At 51.4% G+C, this 14,048-nt stretch overlaps 1 protein-coding gene across 3 annotated transcripts in view; it reads left to right on the top strand.

Annotated features, from left to right (window-relative positions):
- Positions 1-5,978, top strand: part of LOC116937167 (uncharacterized) — a 112,617-nt gene extending 106,639 nt beyond the window's left edge. For all 3 annotated transcript variants that reach the window (XM_076063372.1, XM_076063374.1, XM_076063373.1), the window contains exon 4: positions 4,775-5,978. In XM_076063372.1, the coding sequence (XP_075919487.1) occupies positions 4,775-5,232 (458 nt within the window). In that variant the 3' untranslated portion in view covers positions 5,233-5,978. The remainder of the gene's footprint in view (positions 1-4,774) is intronic.
- Positions 5,979-14,048: the final 8,070 nt, after the last annotated feature.

Below are 14,048 nucleotides of genomic sequence, written 5' to 3'. Positions count from 1 at the left end.
ATCCATCGCGTTGACCCCATTCGAGTCGGGTGACTTCGTCCGAGAGAGTCACGTGATCCCTAAAGTAGACAGTCGTGTGACCTCATCAGTCATGTGACCCTGCCCATCAGCCATGTGACCCCCATCAGAGACAGCCTAATGACCGTGTTCGGCCATGGGGCCCCACGGGTGCATTCCCGTGCTGCTGATGGCGCGCTCACAGGTCAGAGCAGAGTCCCTCTCCTGAAGCCGTCGTGGGAGGTGGTGGTCATAGTGGTGGTCGTGGTGATGCTGGTCATAGTGGTGGTGGTCGTGGTGGTGGTGGTTGTAGTGGTTGTGGTGGAGGTGGTGGTGTTCATGTGGGGAGCGGTAGTCCAACAGTTAATGCTATGTTGCGCTACAAACCCGGCGACCTAAGTTCGATTCCCGCTCATGGCCAACGCTCGTGACGATTTTCTGAATCGGTCCTGGGCCTCCCCTAGGTCGACTCAGCCTCAAATGAGTAGCTGTTGCAGTGTGTCAACATCGCCACTTGGGGAGACAAAGGCGGCCGGACACGGTGCTGACCACCCACCTCTCATGTGCCCTTCATAGGCGCTACTCGCTAACAGCATTTGCCCCGACAGTCTAATAGAGGCTATACAGGAGATCTTTGACTTTTTGTTTTGGTGGTGTTCATCATCACTGAGGCCGCGAGTCTGGAGCAGTAATTCACGTCCCGGGTGTGGAGTAAGACAAGACGAAATGATTGGGTTGAAAGGTTACGGAGTAAAGTAGGGACAGTGTCACACCTAACAAAAATTGCTGAGTGTTTTACTCAGAAAAAACAAATGTATTTAATTATTAGCTTAATAAAAATTGATGGTCAAATAACTGTTTAAATGCAGTTGACAAAGACACGTAAAACAAATGGCCAATTGAAATCGTTTATTCATACTGATATTTTAACGTGTTTTTTGGAGCATGTTGAATTGATAGCGGATTATAATTGAATCAAAGAGATTTGAGATGCGAAATACACCCGGTGTAACATCTGAAATTTAGATTATTCTTAGTTTCGTTGAGAAATTATTTTAAAATGAAATAAAGTAGGTGCTAAATCCAGTCTGAGTCTCCAGCCACCTTGCCATATCCCAGGGTGGCTACACAATCGTTGCCACCCTCATCGTCGGGCTAATGCGGTGTGTTAAGAACGTCTGTTGTGTTTGACTGATGAAGACCGGTGACCCTTGGCCCGTGGTGGGGGGGGGGGGGTCACGAGCACTGGAGTTTAAGGGGGAGATAACGAGACCCCTGCGTCCTCCCCACGTGCCCCCCCTCCACCACCCCCGTGCCCCACCCTTAATCTTCCCCACTGCCGTTGTTCCATGTCAGACGCTTACTCTCTCAATCAGGGCTTCCATTCGTCACGGAATACTTTCCAGTTTCGTTGGTTGTTAGGCTGCAGTTGGTGACTCATAGCCACAGCCACGGCGAGAGGAACACTAGATGTGGTGGTGGTGGTGAACAACAGGGAGGCACCACGGTGGCTAGGAGATGTTATCTTCCTCACCTGGTCTTAAATTGTCTTATAGTTGTTGTTGTTGGTTTGCACCACATTGATTTTTGCACACAGCGTTTTAATACGGTTTTTTTGCGTGGAATATTTGCTGGTTTATTCCAGGATGTTTCTGTTACGCGTTGTCGCTTTAAGATGTTCTGTGTTAAAATTATGTTTGTTGCGGTTGCACGCGACTTAAGAGCCGCATGGCTCACAGGGCTATACCTAATAAATGAAACTTGAAAACTTGAAAACTTGAAACTTGAAACCTGGTATACAGGAGGTCGTGGGTTCGATCCCGACCTTGACGTTTGCTGAATATTTGAAGTTTGCGTGTAGTCGTGTGGATTTTTTCTCCGGGTCCTCCCGGTTTCCCCTCCACATTTGAAGTCAACGTCACACGTTCAGAGTATTTTGCTGCTGATATGAATTTCCTCATGATGATAAGCCACTTCGTTGAGCTATCGTTTGCGATTGGCCAGGTCGCTTCTGACAAAAGAGCTACATAGCTCAGTGGGCCTTTCCTAAGATTTCGGTGAGCCGCCTCCAAATCAACCAAATTGGCGAAACCCCCTGCCCCTGCTTCGTAGCAATCGCGGGGAGGAGGGGGGTACCTCCATGGTGACCATGAGGGCAGCCCCCCCGGTGCGGCGGCGGCCACTTGGGCGCGGGCCGTCGTGCCGTACCCGGCGGCTACTCTGCCTCGCCAGCGTCGCTCCGTGCCGATCGCGCCGATCGGTGTGCAATGGCGCAACCCCCCACCCCATTACCACTCTAAACGCAGCACCTGTCCCCCCGGCTCGTGGTGACGTCGCGTGTGGCGGTGAGAGCAAAGCGGAGCCCTGGGTGACGTCAGTAAAACTCATCCACCCACCCACCCGTCCACCCACTTTGTCCCCTTCCCTCACAATGCCGAGCATGAGAATCCCCCTTCAACTGCCAAACCCAGCGCGTCACCTCGAGGTGGCGCGCCGACAGAACGTTATGCGTGCCCACTCAGAGATGCCACCTCTAGCAGTCCGTCGGGGCAAGGGCACTTCGCGAGTAGAACCCATGAAGGCCGGGGAATGCATACGAGAAGGCGTGGTATGGCGAGTACCACGCCCCGGCCATCTTTGTCTCCCCACTGCTAGTGTTTATGAAACATCACGCTAGATACACATTTTTAAATCGACCTAAGGGGATGCCCAGGACTGGTTCAGATATTTGTCACTGATGTCCGGCTGTGAGTGGGAATCGAACTCGGGTCGTTTGTAGCGCGGTACGCTAACCACTCCACTACTCTAGCACATAATACCGTACGCACACACACATGTATACGTGTGTGTGTGTGTGTGCATCTATACATACGTACCCATAGACAAACACACGTGTATACACAGGAGTGGAGCTATGAACTCTTGAGGTGTTAAAAGTTTTGATTTCTAGCCGCTGCTAACATCGGTGGCAAGTGATGCCTGCACTGGTCCAGGGTGGACCTGGCTCAGTGGGAGGGAGGTCACTGTTTACTATTCAACCCTGCATTAGCTTCATGAGTCAACTCTGCATTGGTGGCCCCAGTGGCAATATATATTCTGCCTCGCCTGGCATACAGGAGGTCGTGGGTTCTATCCCGACTCTGATGCCTGCTGTATATTTGGAGTTTGCATGTCTCTCTCCCCGTGGTGGCATTGATTGTTCTACGAGTCCTCTGGTTTTTCCCTTCACATTTATAATCAACATCCGTTTACAGTTATTTGGCTGCTATAAATTTCCACATGATAAGCCACTTCGTTGAGCTATCATTTGTGATAGCCAGGTTGCTTCTGAAAAAGAGCAAAATAGCTCAATGGGCCTTACCTGGTAAAATAAAAAATAGTTTATATTTTTTTAGCACTAAAAAATTGTCATGTCATCTCTTGACATCGACCGATCATGCCCTACTCGGTGTACCGTGCTCCCAAGGTGCGAACCTGGAGTAATGGGGCTTTCGTTTGTACAGCACCCAGGCTTCTGGCATTCCCTGTCCTTGGAAGTTAGGAACCCGTAGTCAATGGAGACGTTTTAAGTCCCGGCTGAACAACTACCTCCTGTAATTGAAAAGTTATTCTCTTTGTACTCCCCGGTTACTTCTCACTTATTTTTTATTATTGTTAACTCACAATTGGATTTTGTTTAAATACTGCAATCAAATTGTTTAATTCGTGCATTCGTAAGGCATTTAACATGCAGCGACATTAAGATGCAATGTACAGGCAGGTCGTGTGGCGGTGGTGTTGTTATCGTGTTGTTGTTGTTACAGGTCGTGTGGTGGTGTCGTTGCTGTTGTTATCGTGTTGGGTTCAGAAGGAGAGATGTATGCGCCGCTGCTGGTGGAGATGTCTGTCCATGTGAAGAGCATTACAATCCCGCTGGTTGCTATCATTTTGTAACGCGTTGAGGGAATCAATTATATTTATAGTACGGCAGTTGCCATCTTTTGCAGCTAAAATAGATGTTTTATTATATATGTAAAACGTCCAGCGTAACCGGTATTAGTCAAAACATCCCAAAATGAAAAAAAAACCCTTTAAAATTCTGAATTGGGATGACATACAGGGACAGCAGCAGCATCGCTCCCTCTACTACAACAACCTGACAGGAGCCTCCTGAAAAAGTATCGAGTCTCAGTGTGAGGGCTTTCCCGGGTGAACGAGCATAATGACAATCTATGCAAAAAAAGCCGACGGAAGCGGATATCACAGTGCTACCTCTGAGATCCCTTCTTGTTCTACAAGGTTTGTCGCATGATGGTCACAGCGTGAGTAGAAGTTAGCTAAGTGCAACCCAAATTTAGCATGAACATTTTTTTGTGTAGTCATCAGTGACCTGGGTGGATGCCATCAGCTTGCTGGACTTGAGAACCCAGTTTAATAACAGAGGGTCGGCAGCTCTGGTGAGATGTGAGTAGCGAGGAGTGTTAGTGCTGGTTAGAGTTGATGAGCGGTGTGCGAGCGGTGAGTGGTAATGGGTGTTAGTGCTGGTGAGCGGTGTGCGATGAAGGGTATAAGTGCCGGTGAGAGGTGGTGAGCAGTGTGTGAGTGGTGAAATATGTTATCGCTGATGAGTGCTTTGTCTCGTGAAGGGTGTTAGGGCTGGTGAGCGTTGTGCATGGTGAGGAGCGTGCGTGGTGAGGAGCGTGGTGTGTGCGGCGAGGAGAGTGGCCTGCGGCCTTCGCCGAGGTCTCACACATGCCTGCGTGCCCCCTCTCTCCGCCCCGTCCGCTCCATGCCGCAGACGACTCGAGGCTCGGCTGGGCACCCGGCGTCCCCGGGCCCCTTCGGCGAGTCCTGCTCCGTACAGAGCGCTCGCTACACGGGGAGAGGCGGAGCCGCCTGGGCAAGAAGGGTGGCCGTGGCCGCGGCAATGGCGGTGGTGGCCGCGGCCGCAAGGCCGACCAGTCGTGCCGGTTGCGTGTCGTGCAGGTCACCGTGAGGGAGCTGGGACTGGGCTACGACTCGGACGAGACGCTGCGCTTCAAGTACTGTGGCGGCAGCTGCCGCCAGGACCGCAACATGTACCAGATGGTGCTGGAGCACCTGCTCGACCTGAAGGGTGACCTGGTGGCATCGCGGAGTAGTGCGCAGCCCTGCTGCCGGCCCGTGGGCTTCGAGGACGTGTCCTTCATGGACTCGTCGCTGGAGTGGAAGACGCTGGAGAATGTCTCCGCCAATGGCTGCAGGTGCCTGCGCTGACGAAGCCCCACGTGGCGAACCAACGAACTGCCTTCGGGCGGACGAGCAAACGAGGGAGCTACCCCCCCGCCCCCGCTCCCCCCCGCTGTGGAGACGGAGCGAGGAGGACCGGCCTGACGGAAAGGGGACTCGTGCTGAGGCGCGCACACGCTGTACATTTTGTGAAGACTCTTCCCCTATTCGGTGTCGTCGTCGTCATCGTGGTCTTGTGTGACACGCCAGCGTACATTTAGCTCGGTGTATAGTATTAGCAGCGCTGTGTCCTCCACCTTCATCTTCGACGCAGACCCCCAACGGGGGGCTCACCCGACGGGAGCGAGAGTTAAGTGTTCCATTAAACAGCTGTAGGGGTTCAACCAGTGGGATGTTCTATTCGTACCCTGGTTGTAGAGGGCGGGGGGGGGGGGGAGGTTATGTGCAGTCCAGGTGTATTTTAGTGACAATGTGCAGGTGAACAAAGTGTGGGGGAGGGGTACTGTATGTGTGGGATGCTGGGCGGAGGGTCGCGTGCCCCGATTGGATGACAGGATAGGCTCCCTTCATTAGCAATTGACAGGTTCATTTTGAACTGTAACAATGGTTGATGCAATGCATTTTTAAATATAATTTTGTAACTGCAAAAAATCTATTTAATACGTATTTATTTTATTTATGCAGGTAACTTATACGTTGACTGACGCTGTGTATTTTATTTGTACCTGTAAACGGTTCTCATTAAACCTCACGTGTTAAGAGTCTGGAGCGCACCCGAGTTGCCGTGTTCCTGGTTTCAGTCTCGGCGTCCGGGCGGCTCTCGGGTGTGGGAGCGCTGCCTCGGAGGAGTCAAGGTCACGGTTAGAGTCCCGTGGCAGTAACGGCTGCTATCATGGGACGCTGAACCCCGTCCCGATGCTGACCTTGATAGACGCGATAGGGCTCTGGGCTGCGTGCCTTGTGACGATGATAGTGACGATGGTGGTGAGATGATGACGACGATGACGGTGACGATGATGGTGGTGTTGACGATGATGGTGGTGATGATGATGGTGATGATGGTGACGATGATGTTGTTTAGAGTTTACAGTGTAACGCCTCTCAACCGCAACCCTGTTATCCACTGTTATCTCGCAGCTCCTTTATCGATCTGCAAAATGTTATTATCCTGAGTTTGGTGGGTTAGATCATGTAGGTGTCGTGTACATTTTAAAATATGACAATCCACCACCTTATAGTATGTATATGTATGTTTAACTTCTTTTGCACCATACGTAGCCAACCATGCTAATCGGTTGCACGGGGTAAGGAAAACAATCAAATCAACTTGTCGCGTCGGCAAATATATGAAAGCCTATTTATGAAAAGTATCCTATTTTCCAAAACATGAGAAAGAGGAGTAATGTGGAACATTCATCCGTGTTTATCCGCAGGCAATCTCATGGGAAGTACTTAATTCACTCGATGGCATGCACATTGTCACGGATAATCATAATCAGAATGTGTATTTATACTAGAGGAATCCAATGAGCTATAAAGCTTTTTTCACACATGTCCAGTAGAGGTATCAGGTGGGGTGACTTGACCCTCTTATTCATATTTTATAAATGAATTATTAGTTAGGAAGCAAGCTTCCAGAAGCGCTAAGTGAATCTTATTATCAGCAACATGTTCACGGATAAGAGGAGCACAAACGATAGGTTGCGGATAACAGGACCCACGAACAGTGCAACTTCCCAGAGCAGCGTGCGCATCATAGCGTACAGCAGCCAAGATCCGCCTCCAGGACCCCGCATCCAAAAGGCAGGCAATCCACGCAATAGACGCACTCAAAAATCGTGCACGCATAAGAAAAAGGATAACGCGCGACCCACGAGGTTGGGCTGAGTGTACAGGGGGCGTGCCAACGCATCTTGCGCAGTGAGCCGTCTCGGTTCACGCGCGGGCAGTCACCGCCCCGCCACCCCCGTGTCGCCAGCGAGAGCAGATTCGTGGAACAACAACGTTTGGCCAAGTGGGGTGGACTTAGGTGAGAGGATAAAGGGGGAATAAGACAACAATAATGGGTGACGATTTTATATGGGAATTGGAAAGGGCAGATAGGTGGGGGGAAATATAGTGAGCGTTTAATGGGACGTTAATGTTCAGTTGGCAAAGGTGGAAGAATGAGTTAAGGGGGAAGGAGTTCATCAGATGTGTGGACAACCGAGGGGAAATAATTCCAGACACGGCGGATGGGTGGGTGGATGGGGGGTGGTGGTGAGAATCAGGGGAGGAGTGACCTCCCCACAGTCTGAAGAATGACTTTGGGTTTCACCAAAAGCGCGGGGACTGCCCGAGCGAAGTGGTCCAGCAGGGGAGTGGAGTTGAGAGCAAGATCATTTCAGGTCTTGAAAACAGAGGGTGGTCTTGGAACGAATCTCTCAAGTTGGGAGCGAGTGGGGAAGCGGTTTCAGAAGCGCCCTCGCAGGATAGGTGGGGAGGGAGGGAAGCGGGAGGTGCGTCAGAGTCTGAGGAGGGATCTGAGGGGAGAGAGAGAGGCTGTAGAGAGGAGAGCCACAGAGCCGTGGGTAGCCAGCACTACGGGGCAGTCGGTGACGCAGGCGTGGACCCAGCATCTCGGTCGCAGCAGATGGGGGTGGGGAGGGAGGAGGGAAATGGAAACCTGGAATAGGAAGAGAGATAGTGTGCAGATGGAGGAGGTAAGAGATCCTGCCGAAGTTGACAGATGTGAGGACGCGAGGCGAGCTCTGCACGGACTATGGCAGTGATTCGAGACGTTTTTGGGGGCAGCCTTGTGGCGTGGCTTCACATTAAGCATTCTTATAATGTTGCACGCAGCATTCATATTTTGCAACAGTTGCACATTTATGCGACATGGCTTGTGTTCAAGGATAGCAGGGCTGGGTAGGCCCGAAGGCCGGCCTGGGCCCGTCTGGCCTCATGGCAGGAGAATACAAAAATAAAGCTTTAGAGAAGAGTTCTAAGATGAGCGTCTTATTTGCCTTTCTAAAAAAAAACACAAACTAAACGAATCTTGATTTAACATTTTCGGTATGTGCATAGAAAGCAATTTGCCATGCTGGATTTGGTTACCGTGACGACCAGGTGAGCCCTTCCAGCCCCATGACGACCAGGTGAACCCTTCTAGCCCCATGACCAGGTGAACCCTTCTAGCCCCATGACGACCAGGTGAGCCCTTATAGTCCCATGACGACCAGGTGAGCCCTTCCAGCCCCATGACGACCAGGTGAGCCCTTCTAGCCCCATGATGATCAGGTGAGCCCTTCTAGCACCATGACGACCAGGTGAGCCCTTCCAGCCCCATGACGACCAGGTGAGCCCTTCTAGCCCCATGACGACCAGGTGAGCCCTTCTAGCCCCATGACGACCAGGTAAGCCCTTCTAGCCCCATGACATCCAGGTGAGCCCTTCTAGCCCCATTACGACCAGGTGAGCCCTTCCACAACATTTACAATTCGAGTACCGTGACGTTTCGCCCGGTAATTACAGCCAGCCTCGTCAGGCGACAGCCACGGAGTTGTGGAGAAATTCTTCTCCTGTTTCGGTCTTAAACAAAGGGATTAAATGTGATGTCGTCACTTGTGAGCCAATCAGGCGCTTATTGGCATGTTTAACGCAATCTAACCCCCCCACCCTCTATTATTATAGTATTGGTCGCGAACGCCTACGTGTTAAACTGAACAACTGTGTTACAAGCAACATTGTTGCAGAGCGCATTTAAATGTTTGACTTCCGACTTGATGTCAGAATTAAGTCAGAAAATCCTGCGAGGTGGTTCAATGCTGAGGGCATGGGGAGGCTGCTTGCCAAGAAGGACCTCGGCTTTAGGAATATTTATCAATATGTATAAATGTTTGCAGGAACCTTCAGATGAGATGGAATAGGGCCACATCGCCCAAGTCCTGCACGTGAGGTAGTAGTTAGTGTGACATTAGAAGGGCCACTGCCTGAAATGTTGCCAATTCTAGAGATGTGTATTCTTGTAAGGTCACAGTGTTGGTTGGCGAGTGTGTTGAGACGTTTTGTTAACTGCGCTTTTGCACCAATGCCAACGCAGCAACAGCAGCAGCAACAAATCATGTGCTCGTGAAGCAGGATCAGGCGAATGCACGGCAACTTGAGTATGGGTGTCATCGGCTGAACATAATGTTTTCAAGTGGGAAGACATGCAGTGGATTGAGGAACACCATTACGTAGGCATTTATGAGAGGAGGGAAGCCTCTGTAAGGACTGGGATTAACGCGTAAGAGGTGGGAGCCGGATTCAACGGAGGCTGGGATAATCAAAGGTATCCAAGCCAGCAGTGTATTCCAATAAGCAAGGAATGGGGACCATTGTCCGGTGTAAAGTAGGTCGTTGCCTACACTCCAGAGGGTTGTTTTCATTGAGTGGCCTTGACGGAAACCAGATGTGACTGGGTCATGAAGATCACAAGCAGGAAGAGTGATTGACGGAGGGGGTAGAGAATGACCCTTCCATGGACTTCTGCCCAGGAGAGGGAGGCTGGGGATGGGGTGATATCTTCCAGTGGTGTCAGGATCCAGAGATGGAGTTATTTTAATGATGATCGTAGTGGAGCCAAAGGAGAAGATGGAAAACAAATCCACCTGCTCGTGGCTCCACCTGCCAGTGAGTCCACTTGGCTTAGCCTCCAACTGCCAGTGAGGTGATATGAACAGCTATTGCCTCGGCGAGGTGACAGTCGAGGGATCTGGGCGCGATGGGTTATGAAGCGAGCATCCGCTTGCCTGTCACTCACCCGGGTATGGAAAGTATTTAATGTTCTTTATGAGCACACACGCACACACATACCAGGTACACACACACAGCCCTTCCTACCAATTACACACTTAACAGTACACCCCCCCGAGTTATACCAGGGGCGCACACACACACACACGAATACACTCGCACACATGCGTATAGATATGCACATACAACGACAAAGATCCCCCGTGTACCCTACATATGCTGTTGGTACAACCGTACAAGTGCTGTTCGCGAGCAATACACACAGACAAACACAAAGACAACAGGCAAACATCACATACCACTTACATACACAAACACACCCTTTCCCTCCAGTGCCCGCCACACTACACACACACACCAAAAGACAAAGATCACCTGCATTACCTCAACCTCCACTTTGGGACAAGTGCTGTTCGCGGGCATCTATGAAAGCTTACACGGTTGGACGCCTTTGTCTCTCTAGTGGCGATGTTTACAAACTAGGTACTCATTTTGAGGCTGAGTCGACCTAGGGGAGGCCCAGGACCGGTTCAGATAATTGGGTTCGAAGCGCCCTAGCCGCTACACTATCGCTCCCCATACACACGCCCCCACATAACACTCACACAACCTCAATATACACTCACACTACACGCACACTGCACATAAGCTGCGCACAGAATACACAACACACACACTACACCCATTGCACACACACCTACCCCACACACACTGAACACACACTTACCCTACACACACTGGACACACACCGACCCCACATACTGCACACACACCTACCCTACACACACTGCACCAACACACCTACCCTACACACACTGCACACACACCTACCCTACACCCACTGCATACACACCTACCCTACACACACTGCACACACACTTACCCTACACCGACTGCATTCACACCTACCCTACACGCACTGCACACACACCTACTCTACACACACTGCACACACACCTACCCTACACACACTGCACACACACCTACCCTACACACACTGCACACACACCTACACTACACCCACTGCATACACACCTACCCTATACACACTGCACACACACTTACCCTACACCCACTGCATACACACTTACCCTACACCGACTGCATTCACACCTACCCTACACGCACTGCACACACACCTACCCTACACGCACTGCACACACCCCTACCCTACACACACTGCACACACACCTACCCTACACACACTGCACACACACCTACCCTACACACACTGCACACACACCTACCCTACACACACTGCACAACCGCACACACACTGCACACACACCTACCCTACACCCACTGCACATACACCTACCCTACGAACACTGCACACACACACCTACCCTACACACACTGCACACACACCTACCCTACACACACTGCACACACACCTACCCTACACCCACTGTATACACACGAACCCTACACGCACTGCACTCCCACCTACTCTACACACACTGCAGACACACCTACCCTACACCCACTACACACACACCTACCATACACGCACTGCACTCACACCTACCCTACACACACTGCACGCACACCTACCCTTCACACACTGCACACACAGATGCCCTACACACACTGCACACACCGCACACACACTGCACACACACCTACCATACACACACTGCACACAAACCTACCATACACACACTGCACACACACCTACCCTACACACACTGCACACACACCTACCCTACACACACTGCACACACCGCACACACACACACTGCAAACACACCTACCATTCACTCACTGCAGACACACCTACCATACACACACTGCACACACACCTACCCTACACACACTGCTGACACCGCACACATACACACTGCACACACCTACCCTTCACTCAATGCACACACACCTACCCTACACTCACTGCACACACACCTACCATACACACACTGCATACAACCCTAACATACACACACTGCACACACATCTACCCGACACACTGCACGCCCTGCACACACACTGCACACACAACTACCATTCACACACTGCACACACAATTACCCTACACACACTGTACACACACCTAGACACACACACTGCACCCACCCTATACACACTGCACACACCCTACACACATTGCACACACACCTAGCCTGCACACACTGCACACACACCTACCCTACACACACTGCACACACACCTACCCTACACGCACTGCACACACACCTACCCTTCCCACACTGCACACACACACCTACCCTTCACACACCGCACGCACACCTACCCTACACACACTGCACATACCGCACACACACACTGCACACACACCTACCCTTCACTCACTGCACACACACACCTATCCTACACTCACTGAACACACATGTACCATACACACACTGCACAAACACACCTACCCTACACACACTGCTGACACCGCACACACACACACACTGCACACACCTACCCTTCACTCACTGCAAACACACCTACCCTACACACACTGCACACACTGCACACACATCTACCCTTCACTCACTGCACACAAACATTCCATAGACACACTGCACACACACCTACACGACACACCCTGCACACCTACCCTACACACACAGCACAGACACCTACCCTTCACACACTGGACACACACCTACCATGCACACACTACACACACACCTACCCGACACACACTGCACACACTGTACACACTGCACACACACCTACCCTAGACACACTGCACACACACCTACCCTACAATCACTGCAAACACACCTACGCTACACACACTGGACACACACCTACCCTTCCCACACATCACACACACCTACCCTACACACACTGCACACACACCTACCCCACACACACTGCACGGACCCTACACACATTGCACACAACCCTACACACACTGCACACACACCTAGCCTGCACACACTGCACACACACCTACCTTACGCCCACTGCATACACACCTACCCTACACACACTGCACACCCCTACCTTCACACACTGCACACACACACCTACCCTACAAACACTGCACACACTGCACACACACCTACCCTACACCCACTGTACACACAACTACCCTAAACACACTGCACACACACCTACCATAAACACACTGCACACACACCTACCCTTCACACACTGCACACACCTACCCTTCACTCACTGCACAAACACCTACCCTACACTCACTGCACACACACCTACCATACACACACTGCACACAAACCTACCATACACACACTGCACGCACACCTACCCGACACACACTGCACACACACCTACCCTACACACACTGCACACACACCTACCCGACACACACTGCACACAAACCTACCATACACACACTGCACATAACACCTACCATTCACACACTGCACACACACCTATCCTACACATACTGCACACACACCAACCCTAAAAATACTGCACACACACCTAGCCACCATACACTGCACACACCCCTACACACACTGGACACACACCTACCTCACACACACTGCACACACACCTAACAAACACACACTGCACAGACCCTACACACACTGCACACACCCCTAGCCTGCACACACTGCACACACACCTACCTTACGCCCACTGCATACACACCCCTACCCTACACACACTGCACACACACCTACCCTTCACACACTGCACACACAACTACCCTACACTCACTGCACACATACCTACCCCACACACACTGCACGGACCCTACACACACTGCACAAACCTACACACACTGCACTCACACTGCACACACACCTAGCCTGCACACACTGCACACACACCTTCCTTACGCCCACTGCATACACACCTACCCTAAACACACTGCACACACCTACCTTTCACACACTGCACACACACCTACCCTACAAACACTGCACACACTGCACACACACCTACCCTACACCCACTGCACACACACCTACTCTACACACACTGCACACACACCTACCCTACACACACTGCACACACACCTAGCCACCATACACTGCACACACACTTACCCTACACACACTGGACACACACCTACCCCACATACACTGCACACAAACCTACCCCACAATCACTGCACGGACCGTACACACACTGCA

This window comes from Petromyzon marinus, unplaced genomic scaffold (assembly GCF_048934315.1).
Source record: "Petromyzon marinus isolate PM22_M1 ecotype Great Lakes invasive population unplaced genomic scaffold, UKy_Petmar_22M1.pri1.0 PM_Scaffold_106, whole genome shotgun sequence".
Taxonomy (NCBI): domain Eukaryota; kingdom Metazoa; phylum Chordata; class Hyperoartia; order Petromyzontiformes; family Petromyzontidae; genus Petromyzon; species Petromyzon marinus.
This window is presented reverse-complemented; position numbering and strand designations above follow the sequence as displayed.